The sequence below is a fragment of the Ovis canadensis genome, chromosome 20 (genome assembly GCF_042477335.2).
Source record: "Ovis canadensis isolate MfBH-ARS-UI-01 breed Bighorn chromosome 20, ARS-UI_OviCan_v2, whole genome shotgun sequence".
NCBI lineage: Eukaryota > Metazoa > Chordata > Mammalia > Artiodactyla > Bovidae > Ovis > Ovis canadensis.
Window position 1 is genome coordinate 30,227,476 of NC_091264.1, and position 12,587 is coordinate 30,240,062.

General features: G+C 55.9%; 1 protein-coding gene across 4 annotated transcripts; it reads right to left on the bottom strand.

The window, feature by feature from the left end:
• Positions 1-1,623: 1,623 nt before the first annotated feature.
• On the bottom strand, positions 1,624-12,034 carry LOC138425954 (trem-like transcript 2 protein). Of its 4 annotated transcripts, none has more exons than XM_069564407.1 (6): positions 11,936-12,034; positions 10,419-10,590; positions 8,032-8,352; positions 4,964-5,384; positions 3,817-3,923; positions 1,624-3,536 (listed from the first exon to the last, which is right to left on the bottom strand). In XM_069564407.1, exons 2-6 carry the CDS (start codon positions 10,477-10,479, stop codon positions 3,457-3,459), a joined length of 990 nt encoding a protein of 329 aa, XP_069420508.1. In that variant the 5' UTR covers positions 10,480-10,590; positions 11,936-12,034; the 3' UTR covers positions 1,624-3,456. The 4 variants fall into 4 exon arrangements, with proteins under 4 accessions (XP_069420508.1, XP_069420509.1, XP_069420507.1 ...); XM_069564408.1 differs by lacking the exon at positions 11,936-12,034 and adding an exon at positions 10,866-10,999; XM_069564406.1 differs by lacking the exon at positions 11,936-12,034 and having other exon boundaries at positions 10,419-10,684.
• Between the last annotated feature and the right edge of the window lie 553 nt (positions 12,035-12,587).

The following is a 12,587-nucleotide window of genomic DNA, read 5'->3' on the forward strand; positions in this document are numbered from 1 at the left end:
AATGTAGGGGGCCGAAGGTGAGTGAGAGAGTTCGGCGACACTTCTGAGGTTGCCAGAGGTCAGAGACTTCCCATCCAGGTTTGCTTGGGGATTGGGACATTCCATGGGGACTGAAAAAGGGGGTGGAGGGAGATGGAAAGTCATTTCCAGGAATGGAGGTGCAGGGAGGGTCCCTGGCAAGGGTGGGAGAGAGCAAAGTTGGGGTGTGAACATCAGAGGGGACGGGTGGGGAGAGGGAGATAGGTGCAGAAGAAGGGGGAGGGAGAGAGGAGGGGAAAGGATCTCTGCCCCGCAGGTCCTGCCTGTACCCCCAGCCCCCAGCTGGCCATTGTCAGTCCATAGTGGTGGTTGAAAGGCCATACTAATCAAACACATTTAAAAAATAATGGTCAGCAGATGAGCTACAGAAAAACAATTGTCACAGGCTGTTCCTGGTTAATAAACAACAAAGAAGAGACAAGTCCATAAATAAGCCGCAGAGCAGATCGGGCTTATGGGGAGCAGCAACTGGCAGGGAGGCTTATACGCTCAGGGATGAGGCTGGGGAAGCGAAAGGTGGGAAACAGAATGGGCAGACGTCAGACCGCCCCAGGCCACTCGAGGAGCAGTTCTGGAGACAGGCCACCCTTCAGGATCTCCAAGAAGGCAGGGGTTGCTGGGGCTTCAGACTCCCAGTGTCAGCGGATGGAGGGAACGGGTTGCCCTGAGAGGGGTCTGCCCCAGACAGACTCGAGGCCGCCTTCTGCCCTCACTACTCCCAGCCCTGGGCCAGGAAGCCCCATAGCCTGAAGAAGGAGCCCGGCCACACAGCATAGCGTCCACCTGTCCAGGCTGATGCAGACTGAGAAGCCCATGTGCAGCCTCGGGGGACCGTGCACCCCAGGCTCACCTGCTGGCCCCGCAGCAAGAACACGCCTGTCCCCTGGGCTCAGATCAGGGCTCACAGAGTGAACATCCCATGGGTGCTGGGCTTCCTTCATTTTCTCCTTCCCTTAGCCATGACAGGCAACCCTTTGCAGGCATGTCCTGTCATCTCGCCCACTGCTCAGAAAGTCCCTCATCTTGTTCACCAAAGGCAGCAGTAGCCCTGGCCTGATACCTTCCCTGCCCTGCACTGGCCCGCCCTGGATCTGCTGTGGATCTGGGTCTTCCTGGAGCTCCAGGGAGAAGGACAAACAGGTAGCAGGAAGACAGAGGCCAGGGTTTGGGGGAAAATGTCCTGGAGGCCTAGAGGTCCAAAAACACCACCCAGGCCCCTAAGGGCTGGGGAGCTGGGGACATGGTCTGCACCTCCCCAGCGCTGTGTGTCTGTCCTTAGCTCGAGTCCACGTGGGAACTGGCTCCAGGGCTGGGCAGCTTGGGCAAGTCCACCTGGTTCCAGGAACCCCTCATCCTGGACAAACAGGGATGTTTGGTCCCCCTAACAACTCACCTGTATAACATCAGGGCACAGAGGCCTCTGCCTACGCCCAGCCCCACCTTCTAGGACCAGACCATGTGGCCCTCTTCCCTCCCTACCCCTTTACAGTCGAGGACAAAACAGAGACTTAGGGTCCGACGGTCTTAAAGGTAGAATGGAGAAGCATCAGACCTGGAAAAGAACTGGAGGACCAAGCATCAGTCTTTTAGTCAGTTGTGTAAGGTTCGTGTGTTATTCCGTTTTATCCTGAATACAGTCTTGAGAGGTAGGAATTAGTGTCCCCTTTCACAAGAGAGGAAACGTGAGGCCCGATAGGGTTAGTGACTTGCACAGGGTCCCACGTGACAGGTGCACCCCTGGGTCCCGGTCCTGAGCCCCTGCAGTACTCTCCCCGACATCCTGCTCTCAACCGGGGCAGGGCCATAGGTGTGTGCTCTTCGGGTGGAAAATTAACCCCCTCTTGGTTACACACAGGGTGTCGGCCACACCCTCCCGATAAGGAGGCTGGTTATCAGTGTGCGCGTGTGTGTCCTGGCACCAGGCCTGTCAGTTCCTCAGTCTGCGTCTCTCCTCTAGTGTCTTCTTCCGGACACAGTGGAGAGGGGCTGCCTCCCTGCTGTCCCCCCCGGGATTGCCCCTTGCCCCTTCCTCTCTCCCCACTTCCACTCTGGAGTGGCGACCCTGGGCTGGCTGCCCACCAAGGCCCCTCTGTGTCACTCCCCTGCCTTTGATGTTTGCTGTCCTACCCAGGAGGGCTATGACCCAGGGCTGAGAGCAGAGAGGCCACATCCACCCCAAGGCTCTCATTCCAGCGGCCCCAGGGGTGGTGGACACCCCTCCCAAGGGGAGGAATCCAGCCCCTATTCTTTAGTCTTTGCTGCTGAAGAGGCTGAATCTGAGCCATGAGCTGGAGGGGGCGGGTGCGGGGGATGAAGCGGGGCAGGAGAGACTCCTCTGGCCGCTGCGCCCCTGACCCAGGCTCCTTGGCTCCATCCCCCCTCCCCACCCCCTCCCAGCCCAGCGGCTCTGAGTTGTCTTTGCTGTGTCACTGTTGGGTCCTCTTTTCGCAGGGGACCATGAGTCCCCTGGAGGGAATTAATCCCCCCTTTCTCTGAGCTATGACTTCCCCTCCAGTGGACCCCAGGCTTCCCCTGCATCCCCTCCAGGAGTACAGACCCAGAGCTGGAGTGCAGGAACTGGGGGAAAGAGCCTTGGTCAGCCTCTGCATGCAGGTCTAGGGACAGGCTGGCCCTGCAGGCGAGGGGTCTCAGCTGCCTGGTCACAGCTGTCCCTGGACAGCCCAGCCAGCAGGCAGCAGTGGGGGCGTGGGCTCCGCTGGCACTCGGGACCTGAGGGACAAGCAGCTGTGGTCAGGCCAGGGCGCATGCGGAGGCCCAGTAGAGGATGCTCGGCCCAGGGGGTGGGAGTCTTAGATAGCTCAGGGGTCCCCAGGGCCTCTAGTGGCCCCCACCTCTTAGTCACTGTTTCTCCTCCAGGGTGGGACCCTTGTGACATAAGCTGCTTCTGAGACTCTTTCTTCCCCAAGAGCATAGGGACGCTTGAGGGGAGCAGAGGGAAACTGAGGACAGGGCCCCAGGTCGGGGGAGGGGGACCCCAGCTGTCCACCCCTCCCCGCTCAGTTCTGTAGTAAGAGGTTTCGAGGCTGATGATAGCAGAGGTTCTCTGTCTGCCAACAGCTCCCTCGGGGCTTGTCTGCCACCTAGCTGGGGCCCCAGGGGTCTGTGGCTCTCAGGAGCCATCTCAGTGGTGCCCCAAACCCTCAGAGACTCCCTGCCTAGTGCCACGTGCTCTGACTCCCAACCCCGCCAGGTTCCCAGCAGCCCAGGGGAACTGAGTAGGTGCGGCACATCCTCCGGTTCCAAGAAGGCCTGAGTCCAGGTTGCACAGTCCTCACCCCCAGCCCGGCTCCAACCCAGACAGGTCTCCGTCTTCGCTCCTCTGAGGAGTCTCCTGGGGGTCTCCTGGGGTCCCTCTGGGAGAAGCTCCTCCCCACCCCGCAGTTGAGTGGCTTCAGATCAAGCGGGCCTCCAGAGAGGTTCCAGTCTTGCAGGCGAGTCCTTCCAGGATCTGGCAGGGTCATGGCATATGCTGTATCCTGCGAGGACGGGGAGAGATGCAGGGGACAGTCCTGCTCAGCACCCGAAGCTCCCAGGCCAGCCACTCTGCCTCTGCCCTCCACTGCCAAGTGCCTGGGCCCCAGAAGGTTCCACTGCCTGCCCACCCTCCCCCTCTCCTGGGTGTCAAATGGTCCTCCTGACTGGATGCAGGTGAGGATCGACCACCTGGAGACCAGGGGCAGTCGGGCGCTTTGGAAAGGGTGTCAGACTCCCCAGCACTCTGTCCTTGGTGGGCTGCGAGGGTTGGGTTCTACTCACTTCCCATGTGTCTCTTCTTCCAGAAGCTGTAGACTGAGATCAGCATCACAAGCATGGAGAGCAGCACCAGCACCCCCACGAGCACCATGGGATAAAAGTCCAGGTATCTGGGGAGACGGGACAGGGCCAGGAGGAGATGAGTACTGGGCACTCCACCCGGGCCCACGTCTTCCCACATCCCAAGCGAGAGGAGTGGGACCCGCCAGTCCCCACGGGGAGCGATGGCCTCTCTTCCTTGGGGACTGAGCCACGGGAGAAGGAAGTGAGGTGCTCAAAGGTCAGGAGGATGAAGCCCCGAGCCCCCAGCAAAGGCATGCATCTCTCCAGTATTTGGGGGAGTACTCTCTGCTGAGGGCAGGGGCTCTAAGAGACACCCATTTGTGACAGAAGAGGCCAAGAGTCTTACTCTCCCCAGGGTGACCGAGGATGGCACTTCCCACCTCGGTCCTCCAGAGCACACGCTGTGGTTACCCTGCCTGTATCCCCCTTTGCCACGTCACTTCCATCTACACCGGTCATCAGCACCTCCTTTAAAAATCTTTTGGTCTGAAGGCTTTCTCTTGTCACTGGAGCCCTCCATGCCACGCGTGGCAGGCAGCCCCCCATCAACCACCAACAGTGGGACATAAAGGCCCGGCCCCCTCGCCCTCCACACGGCTGCCTGACACTGGACCCCGGGCTCTCCCCAGCGGGGCTGAGCCCTTGCTGCCCACGGTGGTGGCCAGCTTGTGCAAGCGCTCTGCCTGCTGCCCTCCCTGCCCCGCCTCACTTCCCCTGGCTCTGTCCCGTGTTCCGGGAACAACATGCATCCTGGTCTCTGAGTCCACTCCTGGGGGACCCACATTAAAGTGTCCCCGTTTCCGACCCTCCGAGACGCTCCCCTCGTGCGGTCCTGACCCTCTCCTCTTCATCCTCAGACTCTGTGCTGACGCAGCCCCACCCTCATTTCCCGCCGCCATCCTTCCTGTCCCTCATCCACGCCAACTTCCCATCGCCCATTCAGCAACAGGCCAGGCTGGATTCCCGGTAGGGTGGCGAGTGCGACAGGGGCTGCTCTGCCGTGACATCTGCACCTTGCGGTCTGCTCAGGCGGTCTGTTCCCATGTCTGGGAAAACGGCATTCGATGCCGGCCCCCGCGCCAGGTACCTGCTGGGGAATAAGTGGTTGAGGAGAGTTCTGCTGGTGGGGCACATTCCCATGGTGGGGGCTCCCACGGTGCAGAGGTGCGCGGCCTTAGTGGAGGTGGAGCCTGGGCCTGCAGCGGAGGCTCGGGTGTTGCTAGGAGATGCAGTCGCTGTCTGGGACCCGGTGGCCCTCCCGGGCCCCATGGTGGACAGGCCAGTGCTGGAGAAACTGGAGCCCATCACAGAAGTCAGTCTGGTGCTCCCTGAGGTGGGAGAAGGCAGTGGTCTGGCCAAGGTGAGGAGTCCAGCTGTGAACGCTGTCGCCTGGCTGACGAAAGGGCCCCCAAGGCCTGAGGTGGGCACAGGGCCTGTGGCGACAACGGTTTCACTCTGGAGGATGTTGGGCAGCTTTATGAGAGGAGTGTTTCCCTTGGTTCTGGAGGCTGAGGGACCAGAAAGGGAGGAAGGTGAGACTGGGTCAGGGTCTTGGTTCTGGAAGCAGCTGTCGGCAGCCCACACACTTGTCTGGGGACTGGGGTGGTGGGGAGGCTGTCCCTTGGATCTAGGACCCTGCTTTGCTGAGGGACCAGGTGTGTGTGTTCAGGGGGTGAGGTCAAGGAGGAGGAAGTAGGCACAGCAAAAAGGAAGAGTCTTTCACAAGTTTGCCAGTGTCCCCTGTCTGGCCACAAGGACAAGAGGACACTTCCCTCCCTGCCCCCACCTCTCTTGTCACTCTCTGGGCCTTCCTCATTCCTGTAAGTCAGAGATTTCTCTGCTCTGACGTTGAATGTGACCTTTCCCAGCTGCTCCACGGTTGGCAACTGGGATCCGGAGATGAGGACGAGGACGCATCAAAGACCCCGATTCCCAAGAACACTACGAGCAGTGAGGTCAAATGCCTTCCTTGGGGGCTTATTGAGAGACACCCGAACTGGTCCTGCCACCCTCATGCATCGGGCGGGCATTCACCATCCCCTTTTCTAGAAGAAGGCTGGAGTCTGGTTGGTGGGAGGGGAGCAGGCAGGAGCTTGAGGGGTCAGTCTAGGGAGCAGTGTTGAGCCGATCTCATCAGGAAACAGGAGAACAGAGAGAAAGGGATGCTGTGGTGGGGAGAGGGCTATGGCTGCATCCCACTGCCGTGCATGCACGGACGCTCTCCCAGGGCCTCACCGAGGAAGGTGCCCATTTTTCTGTGCGAGGAAACCAGAACAAGCGGAATTGGTGAGGTGGGGATAGGACAAAGGGCCAACCTGGAGCCAGATCTCCCAAATCATCCTAGTGAGCAGTGTGAAGACCCCCAAAGGACCCTTCAAAGAACACACACAGCTGCCCTGGCAGAGCCAGCACTTGGCCACAGAGGATCTAAGAGTAGGGCAGAAAAGGAGTGATGTTCACAGAGACAGAGCCCTCCTGCAGGGTCAGTGAGGTCACACAACCGTTTCCCTCTCCTTCATCCCTGCCTCAGTACACCAAGGGGTTGGGAGGTGCAGGACCAGAAAATGATGAAGAGGAACCCTCCTTCCCTACCTCCTGTGATGAAGGAGGGAGGTTGGACAGCAGCTGTCCCCCTTTCCCATCTCAGGTGCCTGGGGCCAGAAAGCTCGATTTGCAAGATGCAGTGGAAGAGTAGAAGTTTTGCAGATTTTTCATTTCCTAGTAAGGCCTGCAAAGTTGAAATCTCCCCAAATTGTGGTTAAGAGATGGAAAGTGAGATCCAACAGAGTACAGCGGGAAGACACACTAAGGGGAAAACCATGTCACGTTTACTCTCAGTTCAGTCGCTCAGTCGTGTCTGACTCTTTGCGACCCATGAACTGCAGCGTGCCAGGCTTCCCTGTCCATCACCAACTCCCAGAGTCCACCCAAACTCATGTCCGTCGAGTCGGTGATGCCATCCAGCCATCTCATCCTCTGTCGTCCCCTTCTCCTCCCGCCCTCAATTTCATGTTTTTGTCCGTACAAATGAAGACTTCAGTAAACTGGTTTTGACTACTTCCCTGGGGCTACAGCAGAACTGGAGAAGGGAGGAATGAGATTTGCTCTGCGTCTTAGAGATGGCAGTTGCCCAAGTTCAGACCCAACAGAAGATGGGGATGCAGTTGGGTTAGAGGAACCGGGAAGGGTGGAGAGTAATTTTTACAGTTACTGGAAGCTTTTTGCAGGCTCTCTGTCTGGCTCCTCACCCTTTCCTATCTTGTAAATGTAGAAAGAGTGCAGGGCTTCGTTCTTGGCCCTCCTCTCTTTGTTTGTACTAAAGAGAGAGCTTTGATCATCTTAAAGTCAAGGCACAATGTCACCCCTCTAAAACTCTCCAATAGCTTCCTCTTATACCTAGAATAAAACTCAGACCCCCATATCATGGGCATCAGGACTGCTGTTTGCCTCTCCAGACCCATCTTCTATTGCTCTGCCCAATACTCAACATGCACCAGCTTCTTCTCACCTCAGGGCCTTTGCATATGCCATTCTCCCCACCTGGAAAGCCCTTTGAACCACCCACTTTCAACAAGGCTAGAAAACTCTCTTCCCACACAGGTTCTGCATGATGTCATCTGCTCAGGGAAGCCTTCTTTGACTCCCCACTAACTCAGTCGCTCCCCCCACCACAGAACTTCCTAGTTCATCCCATTGTCTTATTTGCTTAAGAACATTCACTGTTATCTGCAACTGTTTGTCTGAAAATGTGTTATTCCGTATCACCTCCCATAGGACAGGAATGTGTCTGGTTTTGCTCACCACTGTGTCCTCAGAGCCTAGAATCATGCCTGGCAGAGAATCAGGGCACAGTGAATAAATACTGAACAGATGATTGAATAAAACAAAGCACAAAGAGTCCTGAGCTCGAATCTCATCTCGTCCACTTGCTAGCTCTGTGATCCTGAACAAGGTCAGAGCCGCAAAGGACTTTTTACATCTAATTTTCTTCATCTGTAAAATGCCCACGAAGGTGTCTGTGAGAGAACTGTGAAAACCCCACTGTCCATCATGCCCACTGATGGATCATTATCATCCTTGTTGTCTTTGATGTCAGTGGACTACAGGGCGGGAGGACACCCCCCAGCATCCCAGCGCCCCAGCAGGCCTGCTCACCTGGAGACACTTCCAGCAGGAAGCCCATCAGAGGGTAGAGGATGCCAGAGCTGTTGCGCATGCACCAGTACCGGCCCGAGTCCTGGTGCCTGAGGGCCGCCATGGTGACGTTGACCACCTTGGCCTGGGTATCGTCCTGCAGCAAGTAGCGTGGCCCCTGCACCCCGACACGGGTGAACCCAGTCTCGCACTTTCTCCTCCTGATTTTGCACCAAACCTTACCCTCCACGTGGTTTTTACGGCTCTTGTAGGAGCACTGCACAGACAGAGTCTCCCCTTCGAAGTGCTGCAATTTTAAGTACACACTCTCCATGGGGGCACCTGCGGAGACACAACTGCTTGAGCAAGGAGGAAAGAAGCAACTTGAAACTCTAAACTTGTGAAGAGGCAGGTAGCTATTGCTCTGCTCTCGTGGAACTCAAAGGAGAAATACAGCCCAACTCTGATAGAGGGGGACATAGGCCCCCTCCCCCAGGGAGCTCTCAGTCTGTTGCAGGAGATGCTAGCCCTGCCCTTTAGGAGTTCCCAGACTGATGGGGAAGACAGTAGTCCTGTGCCCTTGGAGAAATCCTAAAATGATGAGGAAGATACAGGGCTAGCTAGATACATACAGGGGAACTCCCAGTATAATGGTGGAGACACAGGCATAGCCCACAGGGAGCCCCTAGTTTAACAAAGGAAGCTTAGCCCTGACATTTAGGGAACTTCAGCAGACACAGCCCTTTTTGTGTGGCATTTTCTAGTCCGATGGGAAAGTGATAAGCCCCGTCTTCAGGGTCTTATCCCGCCCTCAGCGAGACAGACACAAACGCAAGTCGTCATTCTGAAATTCCAGAGCCCAGTGAGCTTAGGCAGGTGAGAAAATTCAGGCTTGGAAAATATTAACGGCAGTTATTTGTTTCACAAACAGTTTCACTCTAGTCATCTTTTAAATAACAAGTTGTCTGTGTTCACTCTAGCTGCTGTTTAATTTTAAAATATTCTAGTTACCTAAAACCCATAGATTCAGTATGTCCAAACATGTGTTATCAACTCCCGGTTGTGTTTAAACCAAAGAACTCTACGGTTCTTCACTGCTCATAAGTTGCCCTCTATCCCTAGGAAGCAGATGTGGTCCGTGAGCTTCATAATCCACAGTCTGATGAGGAGAGGGTAGAACTAGGGAGAGGGTGGCGAGCCAGGGGACAGGAAGAAGGAGAAGGCTGCGGTGGGGGCCCTCCGCCCCTCTACCCACCTTCCGCTCAGCAGTTACTCCTCTAACACCCTCAGAGTCTTCTGCAAGCACACACACACAGAGTAGAGAACAGACATTTTGGAGTCTAAATAAACATAGGTTAAAACTCGATTCTATCACTGGCTGTGTGAGCAGACCGGGTAAGGTCTTTGCTTATCTGTCTCTGCTTGGCTGTGAGAACTGTGCTCCTGGACAGCGCCTTAAATGTGGTGCGTGCGCAGTGCACGCCTCCTTTTCCCCGATGCAGGTTGCTCCAGGCTTTCCCAACGGAGCCCAGGGCTGTGATGGCCAAGAAAGAGCCCAGCATCCAAGACGTCCACCTTAGTTTCCAACCCAGCTGCCGCTAGAGTTGAGGCTTGGAGTAAGGCAACGCCTTCTCTCGTATCACTTTGTACCATGCAAATTAAACAGAATCATCCCACTCAATTATTTGGCAGGTGACAGGTTTGGGGGACCCCAGGAGACACTCTTCTGCCCTGGCAGGGGGGGCCTTTCTGGGAGAGGTGTACAGATGGGACGACCTTGCAAAGGGTCTCCGGGGCACTGTGTTCGTGTGTGCCCACCTTTCAGCCCTGTCACAGGCGGTGCCCAGAACTGAACGGGAAGTGGTAACTTGGTTGCCATGGCAGCGAGGGAGGCAGAATTGGGTGAGGTCCCCTCAAAGAGCATTTAGTAGCTGTTGGGTGGGAGAGAGGGCTTCAAGGATTGCTTCCCTCCCCGCCAAGGACAGGGGGTAGGGACGGGGGTTGTGCCCCAATGTTCCAAGAAAAAGCAAGTTCAGCACCCACACCCGTAAGGTAATGCTTCTTATAAAGAACCAACAGGGCCTTCCTGACAGAGGCCCAAGGGAGGAGGCCTTGTTGTATGAGGAAAGGGAGTGGCCCTGGTCAGAGGTCCTGAGGAAGCCGGGCAGATAAAGGGGCCCGTGCAGAGAGGGTCCAGAGCTTTATCTTAGTTGGTGAGGCCTGGGTTAACTTTCCCCAGGGCCAGATATTCTGCTGGAAACTTCTCACTGGTCTCTGGTAAGGGGCGACTAGGTCTGCCAGACCTCCTCCTCCTCCTCCAACCTCACAAGATCACTCGGCAAGAAAAGCAGGAAGGGGGTCCAGGGACAGACCGTTCCCTGCCCCCAACCTCCCACCCACCCTCTTACCTGAGACAGGGCCCTGGAGCTGCAGGAGCAGCAGCGACAGCAGCAGGAAGGTGGGAGGCATGGCTCCATGCAGTGGGGACGGCGCAGCCCAGTGGGGGGCAGGGACCCAGGGTTAGGGGCCCAGGCCTATCCTGGCCTGGCCATTTGGGTCTGCCAGGGAAGACCTGGTGTTCTAAATGTGAAGTTGCCCATTTAGGGAAATGAGGAAGTTGTGGGACCCACTGTGACCAGAAGACCGCGGGAGCCCGCAGAGCCTACAAGAGGGCGGTGCCGGGGCAGTTTCCGCCCCCTCTTCCTCGAAACTTCAGGCAGGTGTGGCTGCTCCACCCAGTCTGGGGCCTCCCCACCCAGGGAGGGCTCTCAGGGTCAGAAGACTCCTCACCCTCTTCAGGTTCCCTCCCAGAATCTGGTGAATAAGAGTGCTGTCCTCTGAAGCCCATTATTCACCTAGAGGGGTGGTGTGAGGTTTCTAGAACCTCAGGTACAGACTTCTCTGGAATCCTCTCTCTCAGAGACCATGGGTATAGGCTACGGGGCTGCAGCAGGGCATCTCAGACCCATTTATTCACACACCCACATTCACACGGAGCTTCCTGTAAACTCCCATTCATTTTCTCGTGCGTTCATTCCTAAATGCACGCGTTCGTTCTGGCACTGCCTTTCTCTCGCCCGGGCTCCTGGCTAGTCCGAGCAGTCACGCATGCTCACACTTGCAGGTAAACCTCTACATGCCCAGATGCAACCTTATTTTTGTCACTGTTAGAGTGTGGCAACCACTCCAGTATTCTTGCCTGGAGAATCTCCATGGGCAGAGGGGCCTGGCGGGCTACAGTCCGTGGGGTTGCAAGGAGTCAGACACGACTGAGTGACTAAGCACACAGCACAGAGTGACAAGAAAAAAGAAGATGCAAATTGTGAGACTTGGAGTATAAAGTTTGGGTTCAGGAAGGAGCACCTGTGCTCTCACACGAGGGCACACATACACACACACTCACACACTCATACACACTCACACACTCATACACACTCATACACACACTCACACACTCATACACACTCACACACTCATACACACTCACACACTCATACACACACTCACACACATACACACACTCATACACGTACGCTCACACACTCTCATACACACACACTCACATACATTAACACAGTCTCATACATACACACACTCATACACACTCACACACACATACACACCTCATGGTGCCTATTGGGTATGTGATATAACTGCAGTATCTCTTTGGGGAAGGGGAAGACTCACATACACTAACACACGCTCATACATACCTACCCACACACTGAAACACTCATACACACACACTCACATACACTCACACACATACACTAATACACTCTCATACATCCACACACTCACACACTCTCATACTCACATATACACTCACACGCTGTTACACTATGTACACACTAACACTCTCACACTCACATACATACTCACATAGACACACACACACAAGCGGCCTCTCCTTTTCCATACTCACATGTCTCCTTATCTTTATCCCTCTCTCTGCCTCTCCTACCATCATCTCTAATCACCCACCAGCTCTGTCCAGACCCCTGCTCCCCGCTGCAGCCCTCCTAAAGCAGCCCCGGTGTTTCCCTTCCCCCTTCTCCACTCCAGAAACCACACCCCGCAGCCCTGCCTTCCCCTGCTCCGGCCCCCAGCCAGCACAGGGGCATGCTTCCTCAGCTTCCTCTCAGCCCACCCTATCTCTGCTATACAGCTGTCTGGCTCCAGCTAAAATGACCCAGCATCTGGCCCAAGACTCCACCCTTCACTTAGTCCTCAGGGCTGAGAATGAGAAGGGACTTCTGACACCCAGGAGCTGCGTCATAGGCTCCTGGGCATGTGGGGACCCAGGTGGACCCCCATGACTATGCATCCTCCCCCTCCTCACCTATGCCAACTTTCTCCTTAGATGGGACTCAGAGTAAAACATCCTCAAGTTTGCATGGCCACAGCCTTAAAATGAGCTTGAACCCCCCAAATCCCAAAGCAAGGAAGCTTTATTTTTGCTGATCCCAAATTTCAGTCTCAACATCCATTCATCCCTTTCTTGGCTCTTTCAGTCTTCTGTACGGCACATGGCTCTGGGCACCTGGGGTAGAAATGAGGTATGGTTGTCACTTTAG